General features: G+C 53.6%; 1 protein-coding gene across 1 annotated transcript in view; it reads right to left on the bottom strand.

The window, feature by feature from the left end:
• The window catches only part of COL11A2 (collagen type XI alpha 2 chain), a 37,094-nt gene extending 13,014 nt beyond the window's left edge, over positions 1-24,080 (bottom strand). Inside the window, exons 1-8 of the mRNA XM_085532673.1 lie at positions 24,047-24,080; positions 23,297-23,404; positions 18,969-19,076; positions 13,040-13,093; positions 12,842-12,877; positions 12,706-12,759; positions 8,537-8,798; positions 3,795-3,907 (exon numbers count right to left, since the gene is read on the bottom strand). Coding sequence (XP_085388799.1) covers positions 3,795-3,907; positions 8,537-8,798; positions 12,706-12,759; positions 12,842-12,877; positions 13,040-13,093; positions 18,969-19,076; positions 23,297-23,404; positions 24,047-24,058 — 747 coding nt within the window. The 5' untranslated portion in view covers positions 24,059-24,080. The remainder of the gene's footprint in view (positions 1-3,794; positions 3,908-8,536; positions 8,799-12,705; positions 12,760-12,841; positions 12,878-13,039; positions 13,094-18,968; positions 19,077-23,296; positions 23,405-24,046) is intronic.
• Between the last annotated feature and the right edge of the window lie 80 nt (positions 24,081-24,160).

The following is a 24,160-nucleotide window of genomic DNA, read 5'->3' on the forward strand; positions in this document are numbered from 1 at the left end:
GGTCGTAAGGGGGGATATGGGGGGATATGGGGGTCGTAAGGGGGGATATGGGGGGATATGGGGGTCGTAAGGGGGGGATATGGGGGGTCTGAGGGTCCTAAGGGGGGTTTAGGGGTCATAAAGGGGGTCTAGGGGGTCGTAAGGGGGTTTAGGGGGTTGTAAGGGGGGATATGGGGGGGATATGGGGGATATGGGGGGGATATGGGGGGATATGGGGGGATATGGGGGGGATAAGGGGGGATATGGGGGGATATGGGGGGATATAGGGGGGATATGGGGGTCGTAAGGGGGGGATATGGGGGGATATGGGGGTCGTAAGGGGGGTTTAGGGGGTCATAAGGGGGGATATGGGGGGTTTAGGAGGTCATATGGGGGGATATAGGGGGGATATAGGGGGGATATGGGGGGGGATATGGGGGGATATGGGGGGATATGGGGGGATATGGGGGGTATAAGGGGGGAGATGGGGGGATGTGGGGGGTATAAGGGGGGATATGGGGGGGACATGGGGGGTATGGGGGGGATATGGGGGGGATATGGGGGGATATGGGGGTCGTAAGGGGGTCTTAAGGGGGGGATTGGGGGTCGTAAGGGGGTTTAGGGGGTCCTAAGGGGGGATATAGGGGGTTGGGGGAGAAATGGGGGGGATATGGGGGGGAGTGGGGGTCGTAAGGGGGTCTAGGGGGTTGGGGGGGTCATAATGGGGGATATGGGGGGCGTCAAGGGGGGATATGGGGGGATATGGGGGGTAATAAGGGGGGATATGGGGGATATGGGGGGGATATGGGGGGAAATGGGGGGTCCTAAGGGGGTCTAGGGGGGGATATGGGGTTATATGGGGGGATATGGGGGGAAATGGGGGGATATGGGGGTTTTGGGGGGTTCTAAGAGGGGATATGGGGGGATATGGGGGTCTTAAATGGGGTCTATGGGGTCATAAGGGGGGATATGGGGGGCGTAAAGGGGGGGAAATGGGGATATGGGGGGATATGGGGGGATATGGGGGGATATGGGGGGGATATGGGGGGATATGGGGGGTATAAGGGGGGATATGGGGGTCCTAAGGGGGGTTTAGGGGGTCATAAGGGGGTCTAGGGGGGGCTATGGGGGTCCTAAGGGGGGATATAGGGGGTTGGGGGGGGATATGGGGGGATATGGGGTTATATGGGGGGGATATGGGGGGATATGGGGGTCGTAAATGGGGTCTAGGGGGTCATAAGGGGGGATATGGGGGGATATGGGGTTATATGGGGGGGATATGGGGGGAAATGGGGGGATATGGGGGGTTTGGGGGGTTCTAAGAGGGGATATGGGGGGATATGGGGGGATATGGGGGGGATATGGGGGGGATATGGGGGTCGTAAATGGGGTCTATGGGGTCATAAGGGGGGATATGGGGGGGATATGGGGGGTTTGGGGGGATATGGGGGATATGGGGTTATATGGGGGGATATGGGGGGGAGAAGGGGGGGATATGGGAAGATATGGGGGGATATGGGGGGGATATGGGGGTCCTAAGGGGGGTTTGGGGGGTCCTAAGGGGGAAATGGGGATATATAGGGGGATACGGGGGTCGTAAGGGGGGATATGGGGGGATATGGGGGGGATATGGGGGGTATAAGGGGGGATATGGGGGGATATGGGGGGATATGGGGGGGATATGGGGGGATATGGGGGGTATAAGGGGGGATATGGGGGGGATATGGGGGGATATGGGGGGATATGGGGGTCGTAAATGGGGTCTATGGGGTCATAAGGGGGGATATGGGGGGTTTGGGGGGGGGGGGGGGGGATATGGGGGATATGGGGTTATATGGGGGAATATGGGGGGGATATGGGGGGATATGGGGGTCCTAAGGGGGGTTATATGGGGGGTGGGGGGGTCATAAGGGGGGATATGGGGGGATATAGGGGTATAAGGGGGGGAAATGGGGTTATATGGGGGGGATATGGGGGGATATAGGGGGATATGGGGGGGATATGGGGGGAAATGGGGGGTCCTAAGTGGGTCTAGGGGGGGATATGGGGTTATATGGGGGGATATGGGGGGATATGGGGGGTCCTAAGGGGGTCTAGGGGGGGATATGGGGTTATATGGGGGGATATGGGGGGAAATGGGGGGATATGGGGGTTTTGGGGGGTTCTAAGAGGGGATATGGGGGGATATGGGGGGATATAGGGCGATATGGGGGGATATGGGGGTCTTAAATGGGGTCTATGGGGTCATAAGGGGGGATATGGGGGGCGTAAAGGGGGGGAAATGGGGGGGAAATGGGGGGGATATGGGGGGATATGGGGGGATATGGGGGGATATGGGGGGGATATGGGGGGATATGGGGGTCCTAAGGGGGGTTATATGGGGGGTGGGGGGGTCATAAGGGGGGATATGGGGGGATATAGGGGTATAAGGGGGGGAAATGGGGTTATATGGGGGGATATGGGGGGATATGGGGGTCGTAAATGGGGTCTATGGGGTCATAAGGGGGGATATGGGGGGGATATGGGGGGTTTGGGGGGATATGGGGGATATGGGGTTATATGGGGGGATATGGGGGGGATAAGGGGGGGATATGGGAGGATATGGGGGGATATGGGGGGGATATGGGGGTCCTAAGGGGGGTTTAGGGGTCATAAGGGGGGATATGGGGGGAAATGGGGGTCCTAAGGGTGGGATATGGGGGGATATGGGGGGATATAGGGGGTCTATGGGGGGAATGGGGGGCTTCAGGGGGGATATGGGGGGGATATGGGGGTCCTAAGGGGGTCCTAAGGGGGGTTATATGGGGGGTGGGGGGGTCGTAAGGGGGGATATTGGGGGGATATGGGGGGTTTAGGGGTCGTAAAGGGGGTCTAGGGGGTCTTAAGGGGGGGATATGGGGGGTATAAGGGGGGATATGGGGGGATATGGGGGGGATATGGGGGGGTCTAGGGGGTTGGGGGGGTTTTAAGGGGGGATATGGGGGGATATGGGGGGATATGGGGGTCCTAAGGGGGGTTTAGGGGGTCATAAGGGGGTCTAGGGGGGGCTATGGGGGTCCTAAGGGGGGGATATAGGGGGTTGGGGGGGGATATGGGGGGATATGGGGGGTATAAGGGGGGATATGGGGGGGATATGGGGGGGATATGGGGGTCGTAAGGGGGTCTAGGGGGTCGTAAGGGGGGGTATGGGGGGGATATGGGGGGGATATGGGGGGTTTGGGGGGTCCTAAGGGGGGTTATATGGGGGGTGGGGGGGTCATAAGGGGGGATATGGGGGGATATGGGGGGATATGGGGGGGATATGGGGGTCCTAAGGGGGTCCTAAGGGGGGGATGGGGGGGCTATGGGGGTCGTAAGGGGGGGACTGGGGGTCTTAAGGGGGGATATGGGGGTCCTAAGGGGGGTTTAGGGGGTCGTAAGGGGGGGGTGGGGGGGCTATGGGGGTCCTAAGGGGGGATATAGGGGGTTGGGGGGGGATATGGGGGGATATGGGGTTATATGGGGGGATATGGGGTCTTAAGGGGGGGATATGGGGTTATATGGGGGGATATGGGATTATATGGGGGGAAATAGGGGGATATGGGGGATATGGGGTTATATGGGGGGATATGGGGGGATATAGGGGGGATATGGGGGGGATATGGGGGGATATGGGGGGATATGGGGGGATAAGGGGGGGGATATGGGGGGATATGGGGGGTTTGGGGGGTCCTAAGGGGGTCTTAAGGGGGGGATTGGGGGTCCTAAGGGGGTTTAGGGGGTCCTAAGGGGGGTTATATGGGGGGTGGGGGGGTCTATGGGGGGGGGTCTCTGACCTGCGTGTAGTTGTGGGGGGGCAGACACGTGGCCCCCCCCCCCTCGGAGAAGCGACAATAGACGGGGATGGCGTCACGGGAACAGCCGCGGTTCGGGTCCACCCAGTAATGGCCTGGAAGGTAATTAATGAACTCGTTAATTAAGGGGGTCATTAACTCATTAGGGGGGTCATTAACTTAATGGGGGGGTCATTGACTCAATGGGGGGGTCATTAACTCAATGGGGGGGTCATTAACTTAATGGGGGGGTAATTAACACAGTGGGGGGAGACATGGGGGGGTAATTAATTATGAGGGTAATTAACTCATTAGGGGTAATTAACTCAATGGGGGGGTAATTAACTCATTATGGGGGTAATTAATTAACTGGGGGGGTAATTAACTCAATGGGGGGGTCATTAACTCAATGGGGGGGTCATTAACTCATTAGAGGGGTCATTAATTCAATGGGGGGGTAATTAACTCAATGGGGGGGTCATTAACTTAATGGGGGGGTCATTAACTCATTATGGGGGTAATTAATTAACTGGGGGGGTAATTAACTCAAGGGGGGGATAATTAACTCAATGGGGGGGTCATTAACTCATTAGGGGGGTCATTAATTAACTGGGGGGGTAATTAATATGGATCCCTATGTGTCTCTATGGGTCCCTATGGGGTTATACGGGTCTCTATGGGGTTATATGGGTCCCTATATGTCTCTATGGGGTCCCTATAGGGTCTCTATGGGGTTATATGGGTCCCTATGGCTCTCTATGGGGTTATATGGGACCCTATAGGGTCTCTATGGGGCGCTATGGGTCCCTATGTGTCCCTATGGATCCCTATGGCTCTCTATGGTTCTCTATGGCTCTCTATGGGTCTCAATGGCTCTCTATGATCCCTATGGGTCCCTATAGGGTCTCTATGGGGTTCTATGGGTCCCTATAGGGTCCCTATAGGGTTTCTATGGGGTGACTGACCATCCTCGATGTCTTTATGGCCGATGTTGAGGTCTATGGTTCCCTATAGGTCTCTATGGGACCCTATGGATCCCTATGGGTCCCTATGGATCCCTATGGCTCTCTATGGGACCCTATAGGCTCTCTATGGGATTCTATGGGTCCCTATAGGGTCTCTATGGGGTTTCTATAGGGTTTCTATGGGGTGACTGACCATCCTCGATGTCTTTATGTCCAATCTTGATGTCATGGCAGCTCCTGGCTGGATGTTCCCTGGCTCTCTATGGGGTTCTATGTGACCCTATAGGTCTCTATGGGGTTATATGGGACCCTATAGGGTCTCTATGGGGCGCTATGGGTCCCTATGGGTCTCTATGGATCCCTATGGGACTCTATGTGTCTCTATGTGTCCCTATGGGTCTCTATGGGGTTCTATGGGTCTCTATGGCTCTCTATGGGTTTTTATGGCTCTCTATGGGTCTCTATGGGACCCTATGGTTCTCTATGGGTCCCTATAGGGTCTCTATGGTTCTCTATGGGACCCTATAGGTCTCTATAGGTCTCTATGTGTCCCTATGGGTCTCTATGGATCTCTATGGGTCCCTATAGGGTCTCTATGGTTCTCTATGGCTCTCTGTGGGTCCCTATAGGGTCCCTATAGGGTTTCTATGGGTCTCTATAGGGTTTCTATGGGGTGACTGACCATCCTCGATGTCTTTATGGCTGATCTTGAGGTCTATGGATCCCTATGGGACCCTATGGATCTCTATGGGACCCTATAGGTCTCTATGGGACCCTATAGGTCTCTATGGGGTTATACGGGTCCCTATGGGTCTCTATGGGGTTATATGGGTCCCTATGGGGTTCTATGTGACCCTATATGTCTCTATGGGACCCTATAGGGTCTCTATGGGTCCCTATGGGGTTTCTATGGGGTGACTGACCATCCTCGATGTCTTTATGTCCGATCTTGATGTCGTGGCAGCTCCTGGCTGGATGTTCCCTGGCTCTCTATGGGGTTCTATGTGACCCTATAGGTCTCTATGGGTTTCTATGGGTCCCTATAGGGTCCCTATGGGTCTCTATGGGGTTCTATGGGTCTCTATGGGGTTATATGGGTCCCTATAGGGTCTCTATGGGTCCCTATAGGGTTTCTATGGGGTTATATGAGTCTCTATGGGTCCCTATGGATCCCTATGGCTCTCTATGGTTCTCTATGGGACCTTATGGGGTTATACGGGTCTCTATGAAGTTCTATGGGACCCTATAGGTCTCTATGGGTTCTATGTGACCCTATATGTCTCTATGGGGTCCCTATGGGTCTCTATGGGTCCCTATGTGTCCTATAGGGTCTCTATGGGTCCCTATGGGTCTCTATGGTTCTCAATGGCTCTCTATTGATCTCTATGGCTCTCTATGGGACCCTATGGCTCTTTATGGGGTTCTATGGGTCCTTATGGGGTCCCTATGGGTCTCTATGGGGTTATATGGGTCCCTATAGGGTCTCTATGGGTCCCTATAGGGTCTCTATGGGGTTATATGGGTCTCAATGGCTCTCTATTGATCTCTATGGATCTCTATGGGACCCTATGGCTCTCTATGGGTCTCTATGGCTCTCTATGGGTCTCTATGGGACCCTATGGGGTTCTATGGGTCCTTATGGGGTCCCTATGGGGTCCCTATGGGGTTATATGGCTCCCTATGGGTCTCTATGGGGTTATATGGGGTTTCTATGGGGTGACTGACCATCCTCGATGTCTTTATGTCCAATCTTGATGTCGTGGCTCTCTATGGGTCCCTATAGATCCCTATGGGACCCTATAGGTCTCTATGGGGTCCCTATAGGGTCCCTATAGGGTTTCTATGGGGTCCTTATGGGGTTTCTATGGGGTTCTATGGGGTTCTATGGGTCCCTATAGGGTTTCTATAGGGTCCCTATAGGGTTTCTATAGGGTGACTGACCATCCTCGATGTCTTTATGTCCAATCTTGATGTCGTGGCAGCTCCTGGCTGGATGTTCCCTGGCTCTCTATGGGGTTCTATGTGACCCTATAGGTCTCTATGGGGTTATATGGGACCCTATAGGGTCTCTATGGGGCGCTATGGGTCCCTATGGGTCTCTATGGATCCCTATGGGACTCTATGTGTCTCTATGTGTCCCTATGGGTCTCTATGGGGTTCTATGGGTCTCTATGGCTCTCTATGGGTTTTTATGGCTCTCTATGGGTCTCTATGGGACCCTATGGTTCTCTATGGGTCCCTATAGGGTCTCTATGGGTCCCTATGGGTCCCTATGGGTCTCTATGGGTCCCTATGGCTCTCTATGGTTCTCTATGGGTCCCTATAGGGTCTCTATGGGGTTATATGGGACCCTATAGGGTCTCTATGGGGTTATATGGGACCCTATAGGGTCTCTATGGGGTGCTATGGGTCCCTATGGGTCCCTATGTGTCCCTATGGCTCTCTATGGGTCTCAATGGCTCTCTATTGATCTCTATGGATCTCTATGGGTCCCTATGGGTCTCTATGGGTCCTTATGGCTCTCTATGGGGTTATATGGGACCCTATAGGGTCTCTATGGGGTGCTATGGGTCCCTATGTGTCCCTATGGATCCCTATGGCTCTCTATGGGTCTCAATGGCTCTCTATGGGTCTCAATGGCTCTCTATGATCCCTATGGCTCTCTATGGGTCTCTATGGGGTTCTATGGGACCCTATAGGGTCCCTATAGGGTTTCTATGGGGTGACTGACCATCCTCGATGTCTTTATGGCCGATGTTGAGGTCTATGGATCCCTATGGTTCTCTATGGGGTTCTATGTGACCCTATATGTCTCTATGGGTCCCTATAGGTCTCTATGGGTTCTATGGGTTCTGTGGGTCTCTATAGGGTTTCTATGGGGTTTCTATAGGGTGACTGACCATCCTCGATGTCTTTATGTCCAATCTTGATGTCGTGGCAGCTCCTGGCTGGATGTTCCCTGGCTCTCTATGGGGTTCTATGTGACCCTATAGGTCTCTATGGGTTCTATGGGTCTCTATGGGTCCCTATAGGGTCTCTATGTGTCTCTATGGGTCTCAATGGCTCTCTATTGATCTCTATGGCTCTCTATGGGACCCTATAGATCCCTATGGATCCCTATGGCTCTCTATGGTTCTCTATGGGGTTCTATGGCTCTCTATGGGTCCCTATAGGGTCTCTATGGGTCCCTATGGGTCTCTATGGGACCCTATGGATCTCAATCTATGGGTCTCAATCTATGGGGTTCTATGGCTCCCTATAGGGTCTCTATGGATCCCTATGGGTCTCTACGGGTCTCAATGGCTCTCTATGGGTCTCTATGGCTCTCTATGGGACCCTATGGATCTCTATGGGGTTCTATGTGACCCTATAGGTCTCTATGGGTTCTATGGGTCCCTATAGGGTCCCTATGTGTCCCTATAGGGTCTCTATGGGTCTCAATGGGTCTCTATGGGTCCCTATGGCTCTCTATGGTTCTCTATGGGTCTCTATGGGGTTATATGGGTTCCTATAGGGTCTCTATGGATCCCTATGGATCCCTATGTGTCCCTATGTGTCCCTATAGGGTCTCTATGGGTCCCTATAGGTCCATATAGGGTCTCTATGGGTCCCTATAGATCCCTATGGGACTCTATGTGTCTCTATGTGTCCCTATGGGTCTCTATGGGGTTATATGGGACCCTATAGGGTTTCTATGGGTCTCTATGGGGTTATATGGGTCCCTATGGGTCTCTATGGGGTTCTATAGGGTTTCTATAGGGTTTCTATGGGGTGACTGACCATCCTCGATGTCTTTATATCCAATCTTGATGTCATGGCAGCTCCTGGCTGGATGTTCCCGGCTCCCATCGGGTCGTCTCATGGCTTCCACCTCCCGCCCCATAACCCCCAACATCTCAACCAGCCCCACACTTATGGGGTGGGAGGTTCCGGCCCCATAAGTATCATCCAGGTCTTCAATGGGTTCGGAGGCGTCGATGGATCGACGGCGTTTTGGGCTCGATTGAAGGGGAAGAGGTTGGATCACTTCACCAGGGGGACCCTATGGGGATCGGGACCCATAAGTGGCTGCCCCATAAGTGACTGATGGACCCATAAGTGCCCGCCCCATAAGTGACTGATGGACCCATAAGTGGATGATGGACCCATAAGTGGCTGCCCCATAAGTGGATGCTGGACCCATAAGTGGATGCTGGACCCATAAGTGGATGATGGACCCATAAGTGCCCGCCCCATAAGTGACTGATGGCCCCATAAGTGGATGATGGACCCATAACCCCCCCAACCCCATAGAACCCCATAGAACCCCATAACCCCATAGACCCCCCCCAACCCCATAGACCCCATAGACCCCATAAACCCCATACCTCCCCCCAACCCCATAGACCCCATAACCCCTATAGCCCCCTCCCAACCCCATAGACCCCATAGAACCCCATAAACCCCATAGACCCCATACCTCTCCCCAACGCCATAGACCCCATAGACCCCCCCAACCCCATAGACCCCATAGAACCCCATAACCCCATAGAACCCCATAACCCCTATAGCCCCCTCCCAACCCCATAGACCCCATAACCCCATAGAACCCCATAAACCCCATAGACCCCATGGAACCCCATAACCCCATAGAACCCCATAACCCCTATAGCCCCCTCCCAACCCCATAGAACCCCATAACCCCATAGAACCCAATAAACCCCATAACCTCATAGAACCCCATAACCCCATAGACCCCATAGAACCCCATAACCCCATAGATCCCACAACCCCATAAGTGGATGATGGCCCCATAACCCCCCCAACCCCATAGAACCCCATAGAACCCCATAACCCCATAGAACCCCATAGAACCCCATAACCCCATTTAGACAGCCCCATAACCTCATAGAACCCCATAACCCCATAGAACCCCATAACCCCATAGAACCCCATAACCCCATAGAACCCCATAGACCCCCATAACCCCATAACCCCATAGAACCCCATAGAACCCCATAACCCCATTTAGACAGCCCCATAACCCCATAGAACCCCATAGACCCCCATAACCCCATTTAGACAGCCCCATAACCTCATAGAACCCCATAACCCCATAGCCCCCCCAGCCCCATAACCTCATAGAACCTCATAACCCCATAGACCCCATAGAACCCCATAACCCCATTTAGACAGCCCCATAACTCCATAGAACCCCATAACCCCATAGAACCCCATAACCCCATAGAACCCCCCCAACCCCATAGACCCCATAGAACCCCATAACCCCATAGCCCCCCCAGCCCCATAACCTCATAGAACCCCGTAACCCCATAGAAACCCATAGACCCCCATAACCCCATTTAGACAGCCCCATAACCCCATAGAACCCCATAGACCCCCATAACCCCATAGAACCCCATAACCCCATAGATCCCACAACCCCATAAGTGGATGATGGACCCATAAGTGCCCACCCCATAAGTGGCTGACGGCCCCATAACCCCCCCAACCCCATAGAACCCCATAGAACCCCATAGATCCCATAACCCCATGGAACCCCATAGACCCCATAGAACCCCATAAACCCCATAGACCCCATAGACCCCCCCAGCCCCATAACCCCATAGAACCCCATAACCCCATACCTCCCCCCAACGCCATAGACCCCATAGACCCCCCCAACCCCATAGACCCCATAGACCCCCATAACCCCATAGACCCCATAGCCCCCCCACAACCCCACAGACCCCATAAACCCCATAGACCCCATAACCCCATAGAACCCCATAGAACCCCATAACCCCATAGACCCCATAAACCCCATACCTCCCCCCAACCCCATAGACTCCATAACCCCTATAGCCCCCTCCCAACCCCATAGACCCCCCCAGCCCCATAACCCCATAGACCCCCCTGACCCCATAACCCCATAGAACCCCATAACCCCATAGATCCCACAACCCCATAAGTGGATGATGGACCCATAAGTGACTGATGGCCCCATAAGTGGATGATGGACCCATAAGTGGCTGCCCCATAAGTGACTGATGGACCCATAAGTGGCTGCCGGCCCCATAACCCCCCCAACCCCATAGAACCCCATAGACCCCCATAGATCCCATAAACCCCATAGATCCCATAAACCCCATAGACCCTATAGACCCCCCCAGCCCCATAACCCCATAGAACCCCATAATCCCTATAGCCCCCCCCCAACCCCATAGACCCCATAGACCCCCCCCAGCCCCATAGACCCCATAGAACCCCCTGCAGCCCCATAACCCCATAGAACCCCATAACCCCTATAGCCCCCTCCCAACCCCATAGACCCCATAGAACCCCATAACCCCATAGAACCCCATAACCCCATAGAACCCCATAACCCCATAGATCCCACAACCCCATAAGTGGATGATGGACCCATAAGTGGCTGATGGACCCATAAGTGGATGATGGACCCATAAGTGGATGATGGACCCATAAGTGGATGATGGACCCATAAGTGCCTGCCCCATAAGTGACTGATGGCCCCATAAGTGGCTGATGGACCCATAACCCCCCCAACCCCATAGAACCCCATAGAACCCCATAACCCCATAGAACCCCATAACCCCTATAGCCCCCTCCCAACCCCATAGACCCCATAGACCCCCCCCAGCCCCTCCCAACCCCATAGAACCCCATAACCCCATAGAACCCCATAAACCCCATAGAACCCCATAACCCCATAGACCCCATACCTCTCCCCAACGCCATAGACCCCATAGACCCCCCCAGCCCCATAGACCCCATAGCCCCCCCACAACCCCATAGACCCCATAGACCCCATAACCCCATAGAACCCCTCCCAACCCCATAGACCCCATAGAACCCCATAACCCCTATAGCCCCCTCCCAACCCCATAGACCCCATAAACCCCATACCTCCCCCCAACCCCATAACCCCTATAGCCCCCTCCCAACCCCATAGACCCCATAACCCCATAGAACCCCATAAACCCCATAGACCCCATAGAACCCCCTGCAGCCCCATAACCCCATAGAACCCCATAACCCCATAGAACCCAATAAACCCCATAGACCCCATAGAACCCCCCTGGCCCCATAACCCCATAGAACCCCATAACCCCATAGAACCCCATAACTCCTATAGCCCCCTCCCAACCCCATAGACCCCATAGACCCCCCCCAGCCCCATAGACCCCATAGAACCCCATAACCCCATAGACCCCATACCTCCCCCCAACCCCATAACCCCATAAACCCCATACCTCCCCCCAACCCCATAGACCCCATAACCCCTATAGCCCCCTCCCAACCCCATAGACCTCATAAACCCCATAACCCCATAGAACCCCATAAACCCCATAGACTCCCCCCATAGACCCCATAGAAACCCATAACCCCATAGATCCCCCCAACCCCATAGACCCCCATAACCCCATAGACCCCATAGCCCCCCCCAGCCCCATAGACCCCATAGAACCCCATAACCCCATAGATCCCATAGACCCCATACCTCCCCCCAACCCCATAGAACCCCATAACCCCCATAGACCCCATAACCCCATAGAACCCCTCCCAACCCCATAGACCCCATAGACCCCCCCCAGCCCCATAACCCCATAGAACCCCATAACCCCATAGCACCCTCCCAGCCCCATAGACCCCCATAACCCCATAGACCCCATAAACCCCATAGACCCCATAGACCCCATAGAACCCCACAACCCCATAGACCCCATAACCCCATAGCCCCCCCACAACCCCACAACCCCATAAACCCCATAGACCCCATAGACCCCATAGAACCCCTCCCAACCCCATAGACCCCATAACCCCATAGAACCCAATAAACCCCATAGACCCCATAGAACCCCCCCTGGCCCCATAACCCCATAGAACCCCATAACCCCACAGAACCCCTATAGCCCCCTCCCAACCCCATAGACCCCATAGACACTTACGGGGTGTCCTGGGGGTCCGGGGGGTCCGCGTTCACCTTTGGGTCCGGCTTGACCCTATAAATGATGGGGGGCAGTTATAGGGCCGTTATAGGGCCGTTATAGGGCCGTTATAGGGCCGTTATGGGGTTGCACTCACCATTGCTCCTTTGGCTCCTTTGGGGCCGGCCGGACCCTATGGGGTTTTATGGGATGGTCATTGTAGGGTGGGACCCCCCCCAACCCCATAGATATAGGGGGCAGATATGGGGGGTTATGGGGTGGGGGTGGTTATGGGGTGGGGGGTTTATGGGGTGGGGGGTTATGGGGTGGGGGTTATGGGGTGGGGGGTACTCACGGGTAATCCAGGTTGTCCTATGGGTCCTATAGGGCCGGTGGCTCCGGGGATGCCCTATAGATGTGGGGTGGGAAGAATGGGATTATCCCATAGCCCCATAGATCCCATAGCCCCATAGATCCCATAGCCCCATTGATCCCATTGACCCTATAGGGGCCCCATAGATCCCATTGACCCCATAGGGGCCCCATAGATCCCATAGCCCCATTGATCCCATTGACCCTATAGGGGCCCCATAGATCCCATTGACCCCATAGGGGCCCCATAGATCCCATAGCCCCATTGATCCCATTGACCCTATAGGGGCCCCATAGATCCCACTGACCCCATAGGGCCCCATAGATCCCATAGCCCCATAGGTCCCATTGACCCATAGATCCCATTGACCCCATAACCCCATAGATCCCATTGACCCTATAGGGGCCCCATAGATCCCATAGCCCCATTGATCCCATTGACCCCGTAGCCCCATAGATCCCATTGACCCCATAGGGGCCCCATAGATCCCATTGACCCCATAGGGGCCCCATAGATCCCATAGCCCCATAGGTCCCATTGACCCCATAGATCCCATTGACCCCATAGCCCCATTGATCCCATAGCCCCATAGATCCCATTGACCCCATAGCCCCATAGATCCCATAGCCCCATTGATCCCATTGACCCTATAGGGGCCCCATAGATCCCATTGACCCCATAGGGGCCCCATAGATCCCATAGCCCCATAGGGGCCCCATAGATCCCATAGCCCCATTGATCCCATAGCCCCATTGATCCCATTGACCCCATAGCCCCATAGGTCCCATTGACCCATAGATCCCATTGACCCCATAGCCCCATAGATCCCATAGCCCCATTGATCCCATTGACCCTATAGGGGCCCCATAGATCCCATAGCCCCATAGGTCCCATTGACCCCATAGCCCCATAGATCCCATAGCCCCATAGATCCCATTGACCCCATAGATCCCATTGACCCCATAGATCCCATTGACCCCATAGCCCCATAGATCCCATTGACCCCATAGATCCCATTGACCCCATAGCCCCATAGATCCCATTGACCCCGTAGCCCCATAGATCCCATAGCCCCATTGATCCCATTGACCCTATAGGGGCCCCATAGATCCCATTGACCCCATAGGGGCCCCATAGATCCCATAGCCCCATAGGTCCCATTTACCCCATAGATCCCATTGACCCCATACGGGCCCCATAGATCACATTGACCCCATAGGGGCCCCATAGATCCCATAGCCCCATAGGTCCCATTGACCCCATAGATCCCATTGACCCCATAGGGGCCCCATTGACCCCATAGATCCCATTGACCCCATAGCCCCATTGATCCCATTGACCCTACAGGGGCCCCATAAATCCCATTGACCCCATAGGGGCCCCATAGATCCCATAGCCCCATTGATCCCATTGACCCTATAGGGGCCCCATAGATCCCAATGACCCCATAGGGGCCCCATAGATCCCATTGACCCCATCGCCCCATAGATCCCATAGCCCCATAGGTCCCATTGACCCCATAGATCCCATTGACCCCATAGGGGCCCCATTGATCCCATTGACCCCATAGATCCCATTGACCCCATAGGGGCCCCATAGATCACATTGACCCCATAGATCCCATTGACCCCACAGATCCCATTGACCCCATAACCCCATAGATCCCATTTACCCCATAGCCCCATGGATCACATTGATCCCATAGATCCCACTGACCCCATAGATCCCATAGATCCTATAGGGCCCCCATAGATCCCATAGCCCCATTGATCCCATTGACCCTATAGGGGCCCCATAGATCCCATTGACACCATAGGGGCCCCATAGATCCCATTGACCCCATAGCCCCATAGATCCCATAGCCCCATTGATCCCATTGACCCTATAGGGGCCCCATAGATCCCATTGACCCCATAGGGGCCCCATAGATCCCATTGACCCCATAGCCCCATAGATCCCATTGACCCCATAGCCCCATAGATCCCATTGACCCCATAGCCCCATAGATCCCATTGACCCCACAGATCCCATTGACCCTATAGGGGCCCCATAGATCCCATTGACCCCATAGGGACACCATAGATCCCATTGACCCCATAGGGGCCCCATAGATCCCATAGCCCCATAGGTCCCATTGACCCCACAGATCCCATTGACCCCATAACCCCATAGATCCCATTGACCCCATAGGGGCCCCATAACCCCATAGGCCCCATAGATCCCCCCTGACCCCATAGGTCCCCCATAACCCCATAGGTCCCCCATAACCCCATAGGGTCCCCATAACCCCATAACCCCATATACCCCATAGATCCCCCCTGACCCCATAGGGCCCCCATAACCCCATAGACCCCATAGATCCCCCCCTGAGCCCATAGGACCCCCATAACCCCATAGCCCCATAGACCCCATAGATCCCCCCTGACCCCATAGGTCCCATATAACCCCAAAGGCCCCCCTGACCCCATAGGTCCCCCATAGCCCCATAGGGCCCCCATAACCCCATAGGCCCCACAACCCCATAGACCCCATAGGTCCCATAGAACCCATAACCCCATAGACCCCATAACCCCATAGATCCCTCCTGACCCCATAAGTCCCATATAACCCCATAGGGCCCCCATAACCCCATAGACCCCATAGGGCCCCCATAACCCCATAGACCCCATAGGGCCCCCATAACCCCATAGACCCCATAACCCCATAGATCCCCCTGACCCCATAGGGCCCTCATAACCCCATAACCCCATAGACCCCATAAGTCACGGTGTCCCCTTTGTGCCCCATAGATCCCCCATAACCCCATAGACCCCATAACTCACGGTGTCCCCTTTGTGCCCCATAGACCCCATAACCCCATAGACCCCATAACTCACGTTGTCCCCTTTGTGCCCCATAGATCCTGGGGGTCCCCCATAACCCCATAGATCCCCTGTGACCCCATAGGTCCCATATAACCCCATAGGGTCCCCATAACCCCATAGACCCCATAGAACCCCATAAACCCCATAGAACCCCCCGCAGCCCCATAACCCCATAGAACCCCATAACCCCTATAGCCCCCCCCAACCCCATAGACCCCATAGACCCCCCCAAGCCCCATAGACCCCATAGAACCCCATAACCCCATACCTCCCCCCAACCCCATAGACCCCCATAACCCCATAGACCCCATAGCCCCCCCATAACCCCATAGACCCCATAACCCCATAGACCCCATAACTCACGGTGTCCCCTTTGTGCCCCATAGATCCCCCATAACCCCATAGACCCCATAACCCCATAGATCCCCCATAACCCCATAACTCACGGTGTCCCCTTTGTGCCCCATAGATCCCCCATAACCCCATAGACCCCATAACCCCATAGATCCCCCATAACCCCATAACTCACGGTGTCCCCTTTGTGCCCCATAGATCCCCCATAACCCCATAACCCCATAGATCCCCCATAGACCCCATAACCCCATAGACCCCATAACTCACGGTGTCCCCTTTGTGCCCCATAGATCCCCCATAACCCCATAACCCCATAGATCCCCCATAGACCCCATAACCCCATAGACCCCATAACTCACGGTGTCCCCTTTGTGCCCCATAGATCCCCCATAACCCCATAGACCCCATAACTCACGGTGTCCCCTTTGTGCCCCATAGATCCCCCATAACCCCATAGATCCCCCATAACCCCATAACCCCATAGATCCCCCATAACCCCATAACCCCATAGACCCCATAGATCCCCCATAACCCCATAGACCCCTTAACCCCATAGACCCCATAACCCCATAGACCCCATAACTCACGGTGTCCCCTTTGTGCCCCATAGATCCTGGGGGTCCCCCATAACCCCATAGATCCCCTGTGACCCCATAGGTCCCATATAACCCCATAGGGTCCCCATAACCCCATAGACCCCATAACCCCATAGGGTCCCCATAACCCCATAGACCCCATAACCCCATAACCCCATAGACCCCATAACCCCATAGATCCCCCCTGACCCCATAGGGCCCCCATAACCCCATAGAACCCCCCGCAGCCCCATAACCCCATAGACCCCATAACCCCATAGATCCCTCCTGACCCCATAAGTCCCATATAACCACATAGCCCCCCCATAACCCCATAGACCCCATAACCCCATAGACCCCATAACCCCATAGACCCCATAACTCACGGTGTCCCCTTTGTGCCCCATAGATCCCCCATAACCCCATAGACCCCATAACTCACGGTGTCCCCTTTGTGCCCCATAGATCCCCCATAACCCCATAACCCCATAGATCCCCCATAACCCCATAACCCCATAGACCCCATAGACCCCATAGACCCCATAACCCCATAGACCCCATAGACCCCATAACCCCATAGACCCCATAGACCCCATAACCCCATAACCCCCCCATAACCCCATAGACCCCATAACCCCATAGACCCCATAACCCCATAGACCCCATAACTCACGTTGTCCCCTTTGTGCCCCATAGATCCCCCATAACCCCATAGATCCCCCATAACCCCATAGACCCCATAACCCCATAGACCCCATAGACCCCATAGATCCCCCATAACCCCATAGACCCCATAGATCCCCCATAACCCCATAGATCCCCCATAACCCCATAACCCCATAACACCATAGACCCCATAACCCCATAGACCCCATAATTCACGGTGTCCCCTTTGTGCCCCATAGATCCCCCATAACCCCATAACCCCATAGGTCCCATAACCCCATAGGTCCCCCATAACCCCATAGATCCCCCATAACCCCATAGACCCCATAACCCCATAGGGCCCCCATAACCCCATAGGTCCCATAGAGCCCCCATAACCCCATAGACCCCATAACCCCATAGACCCCATAACCCCATAGACCCCATAACCCCATAGACCCCATAACTCACGTTGTCCCCTTTGTGCCCCATAGATCCTGGGGGTCCCCCATAACCCCATAGACCCCATAACCCCATAGGGCCCCCATAACCCCATAGATCCCCCCTGACCCCATAGGGTCCCCATAGACCCCATAACCCCATAACCCCATAGACCCCATAACCCCATAGACCCCATAGGGCCCCCATAACCCCATAGACCCCATAACCCCATAGACCCCATAGACCCCATAACCCCATAGACCCCATAACCCCATAGACCCCATAGACCCCATAACCCCATAGACCCCATAACCCCATAGACCCCATAGACCCCATAACCCCATAGGGCCCCCATAACCCCATGGGTCCCATAGCTCCCATATAACCCCATAGACCCCATAACCCCATAGAACCCCATAACCCCTATAGCCCCCCCCCAACCCCATAGACCCCATAGAACCCCATAACCCCATAGACCCCATACCTCCCCCCAACCCCATAGACCCCCATAACCCCATAGACCCCATAGACCCCATAGACCCCATAGACCCCATAGACCCCATAACCCCATAGACCCCATAACCCCATAGGTCCCATAGACCCCATAACCCCATAGACCCCATAGCCCCCCCATAACCCCATAACCCCATAGGTCCCATAGACCCCATAACCCCATAGACCCCATAACCCCATAGACCCCATAACCCCATAGACCCCATAGAGCCCCCATAACCCCATAGACCCCATAACCCCATAGACCCCATAACCCCATAGCCCCCCCATAACCCCATAGACCCCATAACCCCATAGACCCCATAACCCCATAGATCCCCCATAACCCCATAGACCCCATAGGGCCCCCATAACCCCATAGACCCCATAGACCCCCCCCAGCCCCATAGACCCCATAGAACCCCATAACCCCATAGACCCCATACCTCCCCCCAACCCCATAGACCCCCATAACCCCATAGACCCCATAGATCCCCCATAACCCCATAACCCCATAACCCCATAGACCCCATAACTCACATTGTCCCCTTTGTGCCCCATAGATCCTGGGGGTCCGGGTCGGCCTCGCTGCCCCTTCTCTCCCTGTTCACCTGGGGGTCCCAATAACCCCAAAAGGCCGGGGTGACCCTATAGGGGCGTTATAGGGTCGGTATAGGGTCAATATAGGGCCAGTATGGGGTCAATGGGGTTAATAGGGCTGTAATGGGGGTAATAGGGCTGTAATGGGGCTAATAGGGTCGCAATGGGGTTAATAGGGCTGTAATGGGGTTAATAGGGCTGTAATGGGGGTAATAGGGTCACAATAGGGTTAATAGGGCTGTAATGGGGTTAATAGGGCTGTAATGGGGTTAATAGGGCTGTAATGGGGGTAATAGGGTCACAATGGGGTTAATAGGGTCGTAATGGGGGTAATAGGGCTGTAATGGGGGTAATAGGGTCACAATGGGGTTAATAGGGCTGTAATGGGGTTAATAGGGCTGTAATGGGGGTAATAGGGTCACAATGGGGTTAATAGGGCTGTAATGGGGTTAATAGGGCTGTAATGGGGTTAATAGGGCTGTAATGGGGTTAATAGGGTCGTAATGGCGGTAATAGGGTCGTAATGGGGTTAATAGGGTCACAATGGGGTTAATAGGGCTGTAATGGGGGTAATAGGGCTGTAATGGGGGTAATAGGGTCACAATGGGGGTAATAGGGTCGTAATGGGGGTAATAGGGTTATAATGGGGGTAATAGGGTCACAATGGGGTTAATAGGGCTGTAATGGGGGTAATAGGGTCGTAATGGGGTTAATAGGGCTGTAATGGGGGTAATAGGGCTGTAATGGGGGTAATAGGGTCACAATAGGGTTAATAGGGCTGTAATGGGGGTAATAGGGTCGTAATGGGGGTAATAGGGCTGTAATGGGGGTAATAGGGTCACAATGGGGTTAATAGGGCCATAATGGGGTTAATAGGGTTAGAATGGGGTTAATAGGGTCACAATGGGGTTAATAGGGCTGTAATGGGGGTAATAGGGCTGTAATGGGGGTAATAGGGCTGTAATGGGGTTAATAGGGCTGTAATGGGGGTTATAGGGTCACAATGGGGTTAATAGGGTCACAATGGGGGTAATAGGGTTGTAATGGGGGTAATAGGGTCGTAATGGGGTTAATAGGGTTGTAATGGGGGTAATAGGGTTGTAATGGGGGTAATAGGGCTGTAATGGGGTTAATAGGGTTGTAATGGGGTTAATAGGGCTGTAATGGGGGTAATAGGGCTGTAATGGGGGTAATAGGGCTGTAATGGGGGTAATAGGGTCACAATAGGGTTAATAGGGCTGTAATGGGGGTAATAGGGTCACAATGGGGTTAATAGGGCTGTAATGGGGGTAATAGGGTCGTAATGGGGGTAATAGGGTCCCAATGGGGTTAATAGGGTCACAATGGGGTTAATAGGGATGTAATGGGGGTAATAGGGCCGTAATGGGGTTAATAGGGCTGTAATGGGGGTAATAGGGCTGTAATGGGGGTAATAGGGCTGTAATGGGGTTAATAGGGCTGTAATGGGGGTAATAGGGTCGTAATGGGGGTAATAGGGTCGTAATGGGGGTAATAGGGTCACAATGGGGGTTAATAGGGTCACAATAGGGTTAATAGGGCTGTAATGGGGGTAATAGGGTCATAATGGGGTTAATAGGGCTGTAATGGGGGTAATAGGGCCGTAATGGGGGTAATAGGGTCACAATAGGGTTAATAGGGCTGTAATGGGGGTAATAGGGCTGTAATGGGGTTAATAGGGTTGTAATGGGGTTAATAGGGTCCCAATGGGGTTAATAGGGTCACAATGGTGTTAATAGGGTCCCAATGGGGTTAATAGGGTCACAGTAGGGTTAATAGGGTCACAATGGGGGTAATAGGGTCGTAATGGGGGTAATAGGGTCATAATGGGGGTAATAGGGTTGTAATGGGGGTAATAGGGCTGTAATGGGGGTAATAGGGTCGTAATGGAGTTAATAGGGCTGTAATGGGGGTAATAGGGTCATAATGGGGGTAATAGGGCTGTAATGGGGGTAATAGGGTCACAATGGGGTTAATAGGGCTGTAATGGGGGTAATAGGGCTGTAATGGGGGTAATAGGGTCACAATGGGGTTAATAGGGTCGTAATGGGGGTAATAGGGTCGTAATGGGGGTAATAGGGCTGTAATGGGGGTAATAGGGCCGTAATGGGGGTAATAGGGTCACAATGGGGTTAATAGGGCTGTAATGGGGGTAATAGGGTCGTAATGGGGGTAATAGGGTCACAATGGGGGTAATAGGGCTGTAATGGGGGTAATAGGGTTGTAATGGGGGTAATAGGGTCGTAATGGGGGTAATAGGGTCACAATGGGGTTAGTAGGGCTGTAATGGGGGTAATAGGGTCACAATGGGGTTAATAGGGCTGTAATGGGGGTAATAGGGTCATAATGGGGTTAATAGGGCTGTAATGGGGGTAATAGGGTCATAATGGGGTTAATAGGGCTGTAATGGGGGTAATAGGGTCATAATGGGGGTAATAGGGCTGTAATGGGGGTAATAGGGTCATAATGGGGGTAATAGGGCTGTAATGGGGGTAATAGGGTCGCAATGGGGTTAATAGGGTCATAATGGGGTTAATAGGGCTGTAATGGGGGTAATAGGGTCGTAATGGGGTTAATAGGGTCACAATGGGGTTAATAGGGCTGTAATGGGGGTAATAGGGCTGTAATGGGGTTAATAGGGTCACAATGGGGTTAATAGGGTCATAATGGGGTTAATAGGGCTGTAATGGGGGTAATAGGGTCACAATGGGGTTAATAGGGCTGTAATGGGGGTAATAGGGCTGTAATGGGGTTAATAGGGCTGTAATGGGGGTAATAGGGTCGTAATGGGGGTAATAGGGCTGTAATGGGGGTAATAGGGCCACAATGGGGTTAATAGGGCTGTAATGGGGGTAATAGGGTCACAATAGGGTTAATAGGGCTGTAATAGGGGTAATAGGGTCACAATGGGGTTAATAGGGCTGTAATGGGGGTAATAGGGTCACAATGGGGTTAATAGGGCTGTAATGGGGGTAATAGGGCTGTAATGGGGGTAATAGGGTCACAATGGGGTTAATAGGGCTGTAATGGGGGTAATAGGGCTGTAATGGGGTTAATAGGGTCACAATGGGGTTAATAGGGCTGTAATGGGGGTAATAGGGCTGTAATGGGGTAATAGGGTCACAATGGGGGTAATAGGGTTGTAATGGGGGTAATAGGGTCACAATGGGGCTAATAGGGCTGTAATGGGGTTAATAGGGTCACAATGGGGGTAATAGGGTTGTAATGGGGGTAATAGGGTCACAATGGGGTTAATAGGGCTGTAATGGGGTTAATAGGGCTGTAATGGGGTTAATAGGGTCACAATGGGGGTAATAGGGTTGTAATGGGGGTAATAGGGCTGTAATGGGGGTAATAGGGTCACAATGGGGTTAATAGGGCTGTAATGGGGGTAATAGGGTCACAATGGGGTTAATAGGGCTGTAATGGGGGTAATAGGGTCACAATGGGGTTAATAGGGCTGTAATGGGGGTAATAGGGTCATAATGGGGGTAATAGGGTCACAATGGGGTTAATAGGGCTGTAATGGGGGTAATAGGGCTGTAATGGGGGTAATAGGGCTGTAATGGGGGTAATAGGGTCACAATGGGGTTAATAGGGCTGTAATGGGGGTAATAGGGTCACAATGGGGTTAATAGGGCTGTAATGGGGTTAATAGGGTCACAATGGGGGTAATAGGGTTGTAATGGGGGTAATAGGGTCACAATGGGGTTAATAGGGCTGTAATGGGGTTAATAGGGCTGTAATGGGGTTAATAGGGTCATAATGGGGTTAATAGGGTCGTAATGGGGGTAATAGGGCTGTAATGGGGGTAATAGGGCTGTAATGGGGGTAATAGGGTCACAATGGGGTTAATAGGGTCGTAATGGGGGTAATAGGGCTGTAATGGGGGTAATAGGGTCACAATGGGGTTAATAGGGCTGTAATGGGGGTAATAGGGTCATAATGGGGTTAATAGGGTCGTAATGGGGGTAATAGGGCTGTAATGGGGGTAATAGGGTCGTAATGGGGGTAATAGGGCTGTAATGGGGGTAATAGGGTCACAATGGGGTTAATAGGGTCCCAATGGGGTAATAGGGCTGTAATGGGGGTAATAGGGCCGTAATGGGGGTAATAGGGTCCCAATGGGGTTAATAGGGTCCCAAAGGGGTTAATAGGGTCCCAATGGGGTTAATAGGGTCCCAATGGGGTTAATAGGATCCCAGTGGGGTTAATAGGGTCCCAATGGGGTTAATAGGGTCCCCATTCACCTTCTCCCCCTTGGCCCCGCTGTCCCCTCGCAGTCCGGGCAGTCCTGGGGGTCCCGAGGGTCCCGGGGGTCCTGGGGGTCCCGTAAGGCCCGGCCGGCCCTGAGCACCCTATAGGGACACACACCCCATAGCAGAGACCCCATAGACCCACATATCCCCTATATAACACTATAACAGCCCATAGAACCCCATATCCCCCCATATAACCCTATAACACCCCATATAACCCCATATTCCCCCATATAACCCCATATTCCCCCACATAACCCCATATAACCCCATATCCCACCCCATAACTACTCACCACAGCCCCCATGATCCCCCTTAGTCCATCTGGGCCCCCATATAACCCTATAACCCCATATAACCCCATATCCCCCCATATAACCCCATATCCCCCCTATAACCCCCTATAACCCCCTATAACCCCATATAACCCCATATCCCCCCCTATAACCCCATATAACCCCATATCCCCCCATATAACCCCATATCCCCCCATATAACCCCATATTCCCCCCATATAACCCCATATCCCACCCTATAACCCCATATAACCCCCTATAACCCCATATCCCCCCCTATAACCCCATATCCCCCCATATAACCCCATATCCCCCCATATAACCCCATATCCCCCCTATATAACCCCATATAACCCCATATAACCCTATAACCCCATATCCCCCCATATAACCCCATATAACCCTATAACCCTATAACCCCATATCCCACCCCATAACCACTCACCACAGCCCCCATGATCCCCCTCAGTCCATCCGGCCCCCCCATATAACCCTATAACCCCATATAACCCATATCCCCCCATATAACCCTATAAGAGCCCCTATGACCCCATATCCC

The sequence above is a fragment of the Coturnix japonica genome, unplaced genomic scaffold (genome assembly GCF_054131305.1).
Source record: "Coturnix japonica strain WE unplaced genomic scaffold, WE-NBRP24 Scf050, whole genome shotgun sequence".
Taxonomy (NCBI): Eukaryota; Metazoa; Chordata; class Aves; order Galliformes; family Phasianidae; genus Coturnix; species Coturnix japonica.